Here is a 13,657-nt window from a genome sequence, read left to right on the forward strand (position 1 = left end):
TCTCGAAAAAACCAAAAAAAAAAAATAAAAAAATAAAAAAAAAAGAAAAACCCTTGTCTAAGTGTCTATTGCTGTAATAAAACACCATGACCCAAAGCAACTTGAGAAGGAAAGGGTTATTTCACCTCACTTACAGCCCATCGCTAAGGAAGTCAAGGCAGGGCAAGAACCTGGAGGCAGTAACAGAAGCTGAAGCTCCAGAAGAACACTGTTTAGTGGTTGGCTCAGTCTGCTTTTATAAAGCACCCAGGACTGTGAGCCCAGGAGCGGCACCTCCCATAATGAGCTGTGTACTCCCACATCAATCATCAATCAAGAAAATACTCCATAGGCTCACCCACAGGCCAATCTGGTGGGGACATTTTCTCAACGGAGGTTCCCTTTCCCAAATAACTCTAGTTTGTGTTAAGCTGATATACAACTAGCCAGCTCACTCCCAAACATATACTTCTAAGCTTTAATAAAGTATAGTGAAAACAGAATATAGTGTGTGAAGATTTTCTAATTCCTACCAAGTTATATAAGAAATTATCATTTATGTGGTGTGGTGGTTCAAGCCTTTAATCCCAGCACTTGGAAGGTAGAAGCAGGCTAATCCCTGTAAGTCTGAGGTCAGTCTGGGCTATATAGTAAGACAGTATCTCAGAGAGAGAGAGAGAGAGAGAGAGAGAGAGAGAGAGAGAGAGAGGAGAGAGAAGAAAAAAGAAACAAAGAAATTATTACTAACTAAAAACAAAAGTATTTTAGAGATGCTTGCTCTATTAAAAATTCAGAGAAAGTGCTCAAATGGCCCAAGGTTTACTAACATTACAGCATTAATATTTAAGTTAAAAATATTCCTAATCATTGTCTACTTATATATTTAAAACAAATTAACACTTACCAAATAATTCTATGTAAACTTCTTGAAGTGTGTGGGCACTGCAAAACTGGTTCAGCTCATGGTGGATTTTATTGAAGATTAAAGTCTTGTCATAATCTGCAGTGTAGTTCCTCACAATGTCAAACACTGAAGGAGAATATAACCCATGTTTGTTTCGCTCAACAATGACCCAAGTATCTTGAAATTCAGCAATAATAAAGTGATATATTATCCATGAGGAAAACTATCAACAAAATAGTAAAAACATAAAGCACAACTCACAAACCTTACACTTCCTGGGCTCAATTTAACACATTTTCTTACATTTACAACATTAGCAGAAGACCTCAAATTCCATACTAGGAAGGGACAGATTGTCGACACTAAGGAAGGAATGACACAGTCAGATGTGTACTGGTGCAGCAGTGTGAAGAGGAACTGAGAAGTAGGAAAGTACGAGCAATTACTGTAAAGCAAAACTGTAGTTAAGAGATAAAGACTGACCAGGCAGTGGTGGCGCACGCCTTTAATTCCAGCACTTGGGAGGCAGAGGCCGGCTATGTGAGTTCGAGGTCAATCTGGTCTACAAAGCAAGTTCTAGGACAGGCTCCAAAGCTGCACAGAAAAACATCTGTCTCAAAAAGCCAAAAAGGAAGAAAAGAGAGAGACTGAACTGAAGAACAGCAAGAGTAAAAGGAAGCTGCTGCAAATATAAACATATGCAATTTAAAATATATAAAAATGTGTAGAATTTTTTAAAAGGTGATTTTTACTGAGCAGACTTTATGGAGATCAGCATTTTAACTACCACAGAACTCAGCTGTGTCACTCCCTGAGTATTCCTGAAGGATCTACTTCAGCTTCCACGCATATTGCTGTGCTATTCACAGCAGTCAGAAGATGGATCTAGACTAGGTGTTCATCAACAGACAAATGGATTTTTTAAAGTGAAGTGTATATACACAATAAATTTTATATAGGTGTAAATTAAAATGAAATTATGACATTTTCATGATAGATGGAATTGGAAACTATGTTAAGTGAAATAAGCCAGACTCAGAAAGAAAAACACTGCAAATTTTCTCTCATACTTAGAACCTAGATTAATATTGTACGTGTGGGTGTATGTGTGTGGGTGTGTGTGTTAATACAACTAGAAAGATGATCATGAGGGGTGAGGGCGAGATCTAAGGAAGGGGAGAAAGCAATGAAAATACACATGACATAAGAAGAGAGGATTATCTGGAAGAAGGGAACCAGCTGAGGAGACAGGGGACAGGGGAAAAGAGCCATGGAGGAAGGGAGTGAATGAGAATAAAATATGACATGTATGGAAACGCTGGAATGAAATGCACTACTTTATATGTTAACTTAAAAACTCTCAAGCATAGATTTAAAGGCTTAAAGTCTCTGGATACCAGGAAAGGAACTATCGTTTACTAGGCTTTATGTTAGGCAACTTACATACATTGGTGCTTAATTGTCCCCCGCCCTCCACTTTCCACCACAAGAAACTAAGAACCAGGAACTTCCAGAAATATCCCCAAAGGTACATACCAGACCGTGTCAGAACCTCTGTTCTACCTATAAAGCACGCTGCCTTCTGCAACTATTTTCACACTCAAACATTTGCTCCACTGGTCTTCCTACTTAGATATTAGATAGAATTGGATTCTAAGTCATAGTTAATGGAACAGTTGTTGATAAATATCTCCTAAAGACATGGCTTCATCATCTTCCAAATGAAACAGTGATCTAAAAGTATGTCTGTCTGTAGGGAGAGAGCCATCAGCTTTCCTCTTTTTCATTTCTGAATCATAATCTATTCTAGTAATTTGTGATCAGGGAACACAGTCATCTGTTGGTAACTGTGGGGGTAATGGTTCCAAGACCCTACAGAGATATTAAATCTACAGTGTGTAAGTCTCTTATATTAAACTGAGCAGTATCTGCATACAGACTGCATATTCACCTGTACACTTCATCATGTCTAGGTGATTACATAATATCTAATGCAATATAATTTACCATATAAATAGTTACTACTCTGTATAGTTTGGGGAAATGACTTTAGTATAGATTCAGCTTTTCCCCTGAGTATATTTGATATGTGCTTGGTTAAACCTGTGAACGCTAAAGCCACATAAATGGAAGGCTGACTAAAGATGAAAAACCATGAGAAAAATAACCTCTGAAAAATGTCATTCAAAACTACTTGACAAGCCGGGTGGTGGTGGCGCACGCCTTTAATCCAAGCACTCGGGAGGCAGAGGCAGGCGGATCTCTGTGAGTTCGAGACCAGCCTGGTCTACAAGAGCTAGTTCCAGGACAGGCTCAAAACCACAGAGAAACCCTTTCTCGAAAAAAACCAAAAAAAAAAAAAAAAAACAAAAAAAACAAAAAACTAACTACTTGGCAATAATATACTTGCAACTTTTTACTCTGAAATCTTTCCACTATCTGTGTCTATACAAGTAATGTGAAACTTAACATGATCCTATACTTCAATCATGTCTTCTCAAGTACAATGAAAATACTCTTAGGGCAGAGGCTGCCATCTTCACTTTTTTAAAGCTCTTGCCAACTCATTAACAAGGATGAAGACCAGACACTCAAAACTTGCAATTAAATTCCTTATGTGAATGCAATGCACTTGAGTGTGTGTACACACACATTCACACACCCACAAACCAATCTCAGGTGTCATTCTTGGGTCTCCCAATCATTACAGTGGACCTCAGGGATCTTCCTGCTTCTGCAGCAGCACTGAACTTAAACATGTACACTACTCTTAGGTGCTGAGGATTGAATTCAGGTCCTCAAGCTTGCATACCAACTGAGCCATCTTCCTTCACAGCCCTGTTCTTTAAAGAATATGTATCCTCTTTACCTCTGTGAGTGTTCATCTTTTATCAAGAAAATGCTTTCATTTATAACTTTCAAGTATAATTTCAGACTTTCAGATTGCTTTGCAAGTTATGGCAAATCTCAACTAGAAAAGATTTTTCTATACAGACAAATGAGTGTGACCCAAGGCAATTGATCAGTTATAGATCTTTAGGATTCAAGGAAATTCTTCCTCACCATAACTGGACGCAATGCCACTTTCTTTTTCTAAAAACACTTGCTTTTAAAAACAGTAAATTCAGAGAGGAGTAGCTCCTACGATTATTGAAAACTAGGGCTGGAGAGACAACTCAGCAGTTAAAAGCATCGGCTATTTTTCCAGAGGTCCTGAGTTTAATTCCTATCAACTACATGGTGGCTCACAGCCATCAATGGTTAGACTTAATGCCCTCTTCCGATATGCAGGCATAAATGCAAACAGAGCACTCATATACATTTAAAAAAAGATTACTGAAAACTAATTCTGTCTATAACTTGTGACGTGTTTTTACATCTATTTCCTGGAAATATTTTCATCATTATTCTTTCATATTTATCAGTATTCAATGAAGTGGTAAAACCTTAAAAAGTACTTTCCTTCCTCAGTTATAAACACTCTGTTTATAATTTCACAAACACAGAAGATAGGTAACATACCTGCATAAGGAGCCAACATATTAACCACTTCTATTCGGTCAATATAGATCATGACCCCACCACTAAAAACAAATGAACAAACAAAAACAGAAAAAGTGTGAGCCAGAGCCACAATAAAAGCAACAAAATACAAATAAGTTATAGACAGACCTAGGGAGAACTTGATAACCCAATTTAAAACCTATGGAGAACTTGATATATTAACTTGAAATATAAGGGAGCTTGGTCCCTTTTAAAATGTATCTGTTCCTCTACAAATGTCAAAGTTATCCTTTTAAGTTTGTAAGTCATTTAAACTATGCATTTAAAAAAAGGCCTTGTACTTCACATTCCTCACTACAATTTAACGGAGGAAGTATATTTTAGTGATACCCCAAGCCTCATTTCCTTTCTTGCCCTCAACCTTTTTAGAACAACAATTTTTAGAGGCCTTTAGAGCAGAAGGGTCTTCACTTGAAACATAAATTCTATTAAAGACCTACTGACTCAGAAACTCTCATTTAGAGGACATTTAACATTATAAAAACAAGTGGAATGATTTTAAGTAATCTTTTATTAAGCATCAATTTAGGGACAAGTTCTGGGCCACACACACAACTTTAAATTCTAACAATAACTGTAACATAGATCTTACTCCCTGACTTTAGGGAACTAAGCTTAGAGAAGCTAATCAAGGTGTCAGCAGAGGGCAAGGACTATGTGAACTCTATACTTTCTGCTTCATTTTTCTGCCAATTAAAATAGTAACACAGGTGTGGTAAAGCTAATATACAGTTGTCTGCCTGTCTAAAACTCCAATCTTTTCATTAACACCCTAAGATGGAATGCTCCCATTTGCAGCTTCATTCAAGTAACTCACAGCACAGAAATCTCTGTTGCTGTCATGACTACATGGAAGTGTCTTAGCAGGCATGTCGACATAGACCTAGAACCTCAGGGTTTGGGAAACAGAGGCAGCAGGACTGCTCCAAGTTTGATGCCAGCCTACTCTACATACTAAGTCCCAGGCCAACCAGGGACACAAAGAAAACACAACAAACAAACATTTCTCAATGACTACTGCTCTAAGAACTTCAGTAGAATTAAAGAAAGTAAGCCAGGCAGTTGTGGTACACGCCTTTAATCCCAGTACTCGGGAGGCAGAGGCAGGTGGATTTCCCTGAGTTCAAAGCCAATCTTGTCTACAAGAGCTAGTGGCAGGACAGCTAGGGCTGTTAAACAGAAAAACCCTGTCTCAAAAAACCAAAATAAATAAATAAATAAATATAAAGAAAGTAAATAAAGGGCGGTCAGTCACAAAGGAGGAAACTTACCTTGTTCCACAAGGCACATTTTTAACTTCATCTGTTTGTAGTGTTGTCTGGGAAGGAAAAAATAGCTCATTAAACTTGCACGCCTTTAATCCCAGCACTTGGGAGACAGAGGTAGGAGTATCTGTGAGTTTGAGGCCAGCCTGGTCTACAGAGCAAGTTCCAGGACAGTCAGGGCTGTTACAGAGAAAAATAACAACAACAAAAAAGACATCATCATCATCAACAACAGTAACAACAAAATACTCATCTGGCCAGGCATAGTGCTGCACACCTTTAATCCCAGGACTCTGGAGAAAGAGGCAGCTGGATCTCTGTGAATTTGAGGCCAGCTTAGTCTACACAGTAAGCTCCAGGAGAGACCCTGTCTGAAAAACCGAAACAAACAAACAAACAAACAAACAAACAAACAAACCTGCTGATCCCAGAGAGGAATCTCTGGAGACTGCTGCTAGTAAGTACAAGAGAGTCCTGCCATGAACTCAGCCTCCGAGATCAGCTATCAAGTTAGCTATTTCTTTCTATACCTACAAAGACCTGAGTACTACATGTTTTATGAGGAAGGTTGGACTCAAAATGCACTAAGAAATATTCAATGTCTTATCAACTAGTAGGCAGAAAATTTTTCCTTAAGTGTCTTATTGCCTATACCTGGCTTGAGATGGCAAACTGCACAGCTCACTCACAAGTGACACTCTGACTAAGGTCTGTGTTCTGAACTTGGATTCCTCACTATTATTCTTTACACTGATGTTGAGTAACTATTTTCACACACAAGAACTTGATGAACCAAAGCTGCCCTTGAACTCAACAGCAAAGCTAGAGTTGGTGCTTTCATTCAGGACCTACTGTTCTCTCACACGTTCTGTTTAGCTGGCCTTTTAATGTAAGTGCCAACACCAATATTGCTTCCTCCTTAGTGAACCAATAATCTGGTTCTTAATTCCTCTGCCACATCACACCTACCTTTGTATCAGAATTGACCTCTTATTGTGTATGCTAAAGTTTCGAATAGGTCAGCCTAATATTCTGGACACAGTACACCTTATTAAGCACACAAAATGGGCTATTTTATGGAATATGGCCCCTGTTACCTAATAGTTTCATACTACCTTGGAAACTAGCAAGGCCTAATCTGGGGAAAGAAAACACAAAAGATACAGGCTCAGTGGTGGAGACTTGCCTAGAATGCTCAGGGGTCTGAGTTTAAGCCCTAGGGTTGACCTCTTAGCACTGGAGGGGAAAAGGTGTTTTCCTTAATTCCTTTGATTATGTTATACAGTTCTTTTTCAGCTTTCTGGGAGGCAAGAAAATTTAAAAATCTATTTACTATATATATTACTCATATGGTGAACGAATATGGTATGTACTCACTCATAAGTGGATATTAGCCATAAACAAAGGACATGGAGTCTATAGTTCATGATCCTAGAGAAGCTAAGTAATAAGGTGAACCCAAAGAAAAACACATATAAACCCACTTGGAAATTGGAAACAGACAAGATTGTCAGACAAAATTTGGGAGCATGGGGACAGGAGGTAGAAGGAAGGGGAGAAGGGGAGGATTGAGGAGAACTTGAGGGAATGGGATAGTCGAGATGGAGGAAGGACAGATATGAGAGGAAGCAAAGAGATATCTTGATTTAGGGAGCCATTACGGGGTTAGTAAGAAACCTGGCTCTAGAAAAATTCCCAGGAATTCACAGGGATGACCCCAGCTAAGACCCTAAGCAATAGAGGAAAGGGTGCCTGAACTGGCCTTGCCCTGTAGTCAGACTGATGATTATCTTAAATATCACCATAGAACCTTCGTCCAGCAACAGACGGAAACGGAGGCAGAGACCCACATTGGAGCACTGGACTGAACTCCCAAGGTCCAGTAGAAGAAGTAAGAGTATGAACAAGGAAGTCAAGACCAGGAGGGGTTCATCCACTGAGACAGTGTGCCTGAGCTAATGGTAGCTCATGAACTCCAACTGGACTGGGAGTGAACGAGCATGGAACAACCAATCCCCTCTGAATGTGGTTGACAGTTGGGGCAGACTGAGGGGCCACTGATAGTGACACTGGGATTTGTCTCTACTGCATATACCAGCTTCATGGGATCCTATTCTCTTTGACTGTAAACCTTGCTCAACCTAGGTGTTGCAGGGAGGCCTTGAACTTTCCACAGGGCGGGGTGCATTACCCTCTCTTAGGATTGGAAGGGGTGGAATGGGAGGGTGTGTAGAGGGAGGGGAGGGGAGTGGGAGGAGAGGAGGGGAGTGGGAGGAGGGGAAGGAGTGGGAATTTGGATTGGTATTCTTTAAAGTAATAATAGAAATGATAAAAAAATAATTTTAAGAAAAGACTTAAAAGCTGCTAGAGAGCTAACATCAGGAGAGGAAAGAAACTGGGAGGAGTCTAAAAAAGGCTGCAAGATTAGGGCAGGCCAGAAAAGAGGAAGAGATGGTGAATAAAGAATGACAACATTAGCCAATGCAAGAAAGAGTAAAAGGTGCAGCAGGAATTAGACAACGCTAGTTGCTGATACATCCGCCAAACGGACACAAAGCACTCTCTTCTAGGGGAGGGGTCTCATAACCTAAAACATTTCCCATTTTTCTTTTTTTAAAACTATATCAATTCATTCTATCACAGTGCTGTTTAGTATGTAAACTGTATTGCTACACATAAAATATGGTTTTAAATTTAAAAAAACTTAAAAGTCTGACTAAAATATGAGAAGCCAATCTGGAAACCATTGTAACTAGGGAGAGAGCACCATGTCCTTCCGGTTTCTCTTTAATAGCAGAGCTCTTCCCTAATGCAGAGAGGCACAGGAAAGTTTGAGATTCACAATCACTCTCACTTAGCAGAAAGCTGAAAATTTAAGTGGTAATGTTAATAACATTGACTTTCCCTGTTTCCTGAAAGATCTGCAGTAGATGGTAGATAAAATTGACAAAGATTTATGATCATTGAGTTTGCAAAATTAGCTTGAGCCCAATTCTATTTTGCCATCTTGTTATATCAAACTACATTTATTAAGGATGTCCTATAGCCAAGATACTTTATGCAAGAACCAGATACTTATTTCAAATAGTGTGAAATGCTGTGTGTTTAATGCACCAGGCAAAACTGTGAGTTTTTATATATAAAAGCTGTGTATAAAAATTCATTCCTCAGCCGGGCGGTGGTGGCGCACGCCTTTAATCCCAGCACTTGGGAGGCAGAGGCAGGCGGATCTCTGTGAGTTCGAGACCAGCCTGGTCTACAAGAGCTAGTTCCAGGACAGGCTCCAAAAACCACAGAGAAACCCTGTCTCGAAAAAAAAAAAAAAAATTCATTCCTCCATGTTAACAGTAGCCTAGGAGCCTGCCTCTCTAGAAACCAAACAGTCTTAAACCAAGTAATCACTGATTTGTATTTCTAGTTATTTTATGAATTCTTACTTTTATTTTGACTGAAGTAACAGAAAATCTGCTAATACCATTATACAGACGGCAGAAGTCAGTCTTTACAAGCTGCCTAGTCCACACTTTCATTTCAAGGTAAGTGGTTCGAAATCATTCCTTGTGTTATGACAGTTGTACTCTGAACTTTCATTCCATATTTAAGTAAATACCAACATTTGCTTAAGCAATAAGGAAACCCATCTCCACCCACAGTGTGGCAACTCCTGTCACACCTGTCTATCTGGAAGCCCTAGGAATCACTCACCTGCACAGATCTGAACGTAGTAATGAAAGGCAGCATGATATGATAGCCTGGCCCACTGGGACTAGTTAGTAAAGCTCCTCCCCTGCAAAAAGATAGTTCAGTTGACAAAACTGTAAATAAGAGAAATTCTCTTTCCAATTCCAAAATGCTATAATAAACATTACTACTCAAGTTACTAATCTACTAGTCCCAAGAGTTACTCAACATAAACAATGCTCCTTAAAATACCCCCCCCTTTAGAAAGGTGGAAATGCATCAACGTCAACTGCCAATGTTGCACCTTGTTTCGTAAGCTCCACCAACCACCTCTGAGTCTCTAGCACTGCTCTTGGGCTCAAAAATCCTCTCCGGTCTTTAGCTTCTGACAAATACTTATGGAAAAATTCTAATGACTCTCAATTAAGGCACCTTAATTGCACATAACAGGAGGCCAAGTCAAAACAATACATTTAATCACCAAGTTTTAAAAAAGGAGGAAAACATAAGCTTTCAAGGAAGAAGAAAATTTCTACGGTTAATGTTTTTTTTTAATACATCATTAAAACCCTGGGAACAGAGTTTCTGTATAAAGGCAACAAAAAATAGCAATGAAAAGACGGATGGCAAGAGGGTTGAGAGTGTAGGTGAGGAAGACTTGGTTCATCTCATTCTGGAATATGTGAACTATGAAAACCCCCCTTGGAAATTATCAAGGGTAGGGGTTTAGGCACAAATATATCAAAAAATCCTATTTTACACAATGAAGAGTAAATGCACACATTAGTGACTATACAAACAGGTTTGAAAGTCACAGTTAAGAAGATGGACTGTTTCAGGTTCCTCACTTATTTTGGGGGAGTGGTATCTCGATATATTCTCTTTGTGGGTTTCCTGTCGGAAGGACAATGACAAACTGTACGGAAATGTGGTCCAAGCTAGCATTTCTTATGCTAGAATTCCATCTGTTAAGACATACCACTAAAATTGTACTCCTTCTAGGATTCGGAATGGATCCAAGAGTAGAAATCCCAGGGTTTTTTTTGGTGGGGGGGGGGCATGATGGAAATAACCAAAAATCTGTTTTTTTTCTGATTAAACCACTATCACGACTTCTCCACAAACTGGCTTCTCTTATCAGTTTATACCAAAAGAAGCTGGTGGTAATTTATACCGAAGAAAAGCCATGCCAAATCAACTAGAGGGCAATATGGTCCACACTCTTCCTCACCTTGACTTGGAAAAAGTGAGAAAGGAGATATTTGTCTCTTTAGGGACATAGCACTGTTATGGTCATTAAGACTATGGGAGCCACAACCAGATCTGGGAGGTTTTTAATGAAGAAGGGGGGAAAAAACTTAGCGAGATCCCAAAAAGCATCGACAGCAGACGAAACACCTATTCGTACTATTACGAGTTGGAATTAGTCATCTTGGTGGCAGGGACTACTCCCTTCCCTCCTCAGGAGTCCCCACCTCTGCCCAAAACGAACTTGGTACTAACCTGGCCGTCTCCTGAAAGGTGCCCGGCCAAAGGTTACTCCCAACAGCTGGGAGGAAAGCGCTTCCTAGGGGTGGAAGCGCTCGCCTGCCGCCGCGGAGGAAACAACTTGCCAGACCTCACGGTGCCCCTCGGACCCGATCTCTGCTCGGGAAGCTGCGCTGCCCGCACGGGGCGCTCACCTGTAGTACACGGCCAGGTGCCCCTCGTCGATCTTGTGGATGGAGGCGTAGAGGAGGACCACCACCAGCCCCACCGCCGCGGCCACCAGCACCCGGGCTTGAGTCATATTCATCCTCGTTCCTCCTGGGCAGGGCAAGGACAGGACCCTCAGTGCCCACCCTGGGAAGAGCCCGCGGACGGTCGCGGGAAGCCCCGCGCTCCGGCCCCACGCTCCCCTCGCCAACCCCCGCGCCCCCGGCCCCGGCTCGGTGCAAGTCGTGACACCCTTTCCCCGGCTCCCCTAGCAGAAGGCTCCGACTGGGGACCGCCCTGGCCCCGGACACCAGAACCGCGACCCCTCAGCCGCGCCTCACCGGTCAGTGACGCATCGCCCCCGCCCGCACGTGCAGCCGCCTCCCGGCCCCGCCAACTGCTGCCAACAGCCGGCCCCGCCCACCTTCCCGGCACTGCGGCTGCGCGGGGACGCACGCGACGCAACCCCCGCCCGCCACTCGGGAGACGGAGAGCGGGCGGGACAAAATTGGCCTAGGCGCACATAGCGCGGCTCTTCCTAGCCCTTTATTGCATGGGGGTCGACCCCTGGGCCAGGGGCTTGTCCTGGCGCTCCAAAGCGGAAGGCTCAGTCCCTTAGTATAAAGGCTATTCTTTCATCCTTTTGTAATCTGTACCTAGTCTAACTGGCAAGGTACCCACGTCCTTCAGGTACACATCCTTAGAAACTACCAGGAACGAGGGGTTTGAGTTCAGTGGAGAAGCTATTCCGTCTGTGTTAATCATTCAAGCTTGGGCTGACTATTTTGTGCTAGAACGCTACAAAATGTAGCAGTGCTTTCTGAAGCCACCCAGAAACAGGAACAGAATGATCTATGCTGAATGTGGGAGTCGGGATTGTCTTGTCAGGAGGCCAAAATGAACAGTGAGTGCTGGCGAGGTGGAGAGGAGTTGTATGGTAGGCTAGGCTAGAACCAGAATTAGGAAGTCTGGGACACGTTTTTCGGCTGATAGAAAAACTGGATGGCAAGGAGACTATTTTTATATGTATGGGTGTTTAGCCTGCACTCATGTCACAACATGTGTGCCTAGTGCTCTCAGCAGTCAAAAGAGGGCAGGATCCCCAGGACCTGCAGTTACAGACTGCTGTGACCTGCCACATGGGTGCTGGGAATTGAACCAGGGTCCTCTGGAAGATCAACGCGTGCTTGTTTTTTATTTAATTTTATTTTTTATTTTTGTCGAGGTAGGGTTTCTCTATGTAGCTTTGGAGCCTGTACTGGATGGAACTTACTCTGTAGACCTGGTTGGCCTCGAACTCACAGAGATCCACCTGCCTCTGCATCCCGAGTGCTGGGTTTAAAGGCGTATGCCACCACAACTCTTAACCTGAGCCATCTCAGATCCCTGAGACATTTTTTTTCTCATTTCGGGTTTTAAAATTCCACACCACGTGGATCTGGTGAGACGGGTCAGTGGATAGGGGAGTTTGTGGACATGCTTGATGACTTCATCCCTCGATCCTACATAGAAGTGAAAAATGGAGAACTGACCCCAAGAAGTTGTTCTCTGATCCCCACACATAAAGTCCTTGCTCCACATCACACACCAACAGACACAATAATAATAATAATAATATAAAGTGTAGGGGGAATACCCACCATTTGTGTGCATTACAAAACAAAGAGGAAAAGGGCAGAGTTCAGAGATATAAGAACTAAAAGCAGAAATGAGACAACTGGACAAGTTTGAGAAGGTTGGAAGGATTTCTGAACTCCGGTGCAGGAAAACACCAGAAAGCAGTTTGGCTGAGAGTGAAGACAGGAAGTTGGGAAACAAATGGGTGAAGAACAGCTGCCAAATGTTATGGTACTATCATCACTCCATTCATGCCCCATCAAAATGGACCTATGCAAATACTTGTACTAACGAACTAACAATTTCTATTAATTAATTAAATTTATTTATTTTGGTTTTTGGAGATAGGGTTTCTCTGTGTAACTTTGGAGCCTGTCCTGGAACTCACTGGAACTCCCTCTGTATACCAGGCTGACCTCAAACTCACAAAGATCCGTCTACCTCAGCTTCCCTATTTGCTGTGGGATAATGCTCTTGTACACAGTAAAGATTTGTCACTTAATAAAATGCTGATTGGCCAGTAACCATGCAGGAATTATAGGCGGGATGACCAGATCAAGAGAATTCTTGGAAGAGGAAAGGCAGAGTCAGTCACCAGCCAGATGCGGAGGAAGCAAGATGAGAATTCTGCACTGAGAAAAGATACCAAGCCATGTGGCTAAACATAAATAGGAACTATAGGTTAATTTAAGTTGTAAGAGCTAGTTAGTAATAAGCCTGAGCAATAGGCCAAACCATTTATTGTTAGGAGCCAATTTCCTCCTAAAATAATTGTGTTAGGAATAGTTCTATTGACAGAGTGTAGAGAGACCCCGCCTTTTGGGGCGGGACAGCCTCGGGCGAATGTTTTTACTAATGAATTGGGACGCGCGGACTGGAGCCCTTCCTGTTTCCGGTGTACGGTGGATCGCTGAACTCCGGGTGTGTGAGTGTGCTTTTATATTAAAATTGT

At 41.8% G+C, this 13,657-nt stretch overlaps 1 protein-coding gene across 1 annotated transcript in view; it reads right to left on the reverse strand.

Moving 5' to 3' along the window:
* The window catches only part of Erlin1 (ER lipid raft associated 1), a 37,934-nt gene extending 26,432 nt beyond the window's left edge, over positions 1–11,502 (reverse strand). Inside the window, exons 1-6 of the mRNA XM_005352583.3 lie at positions 11,430–11,502; positions 11,076–11,199; positions 9,418–9,499; positions 5,719–5,765; positions 4,406–4,467; positions 884–1,009 (exon numbers count right to left, since the gene is read on the reverse strand). Coding sequence (XP_005352640.1) covers positions 884–1,009; positions 4,406–4,467; positions 5,719–5,765; positions 9,418–9,499; positions 11,076–11,188 — 430 coding nt within the window. The 5' untranslated portion in view covers positions 11,189–11,199; positions 11,430–11,502. The remainder of the gene's footprint in view (positions 1–883; positions 1,010–4,405; positions 4,468–5,718; positions 5,766–9,417; positions 9,500–11,075; positions 11,200–11,429) is intronic.
* Positions 11,503–13,657: the final 2,155 nt, after the last annotated feature.

The sequence above is a fragment of the Microtus ochrogaster genome, chromosome 8 (assembly GCF_000317375.1).
Source record: "Microtus ochrogaster isolate Prairie Vole_2 chromosome 8, MicOch1.0, whole genome shotgun sequence".
Classification (NCBI taxonomy): domain Eukaryota; kingdom Metazoa; phylum Chordata; class Mammalia; order Rodentia; family Cricetidae; genus Microtus; species Microtus ochrogaster.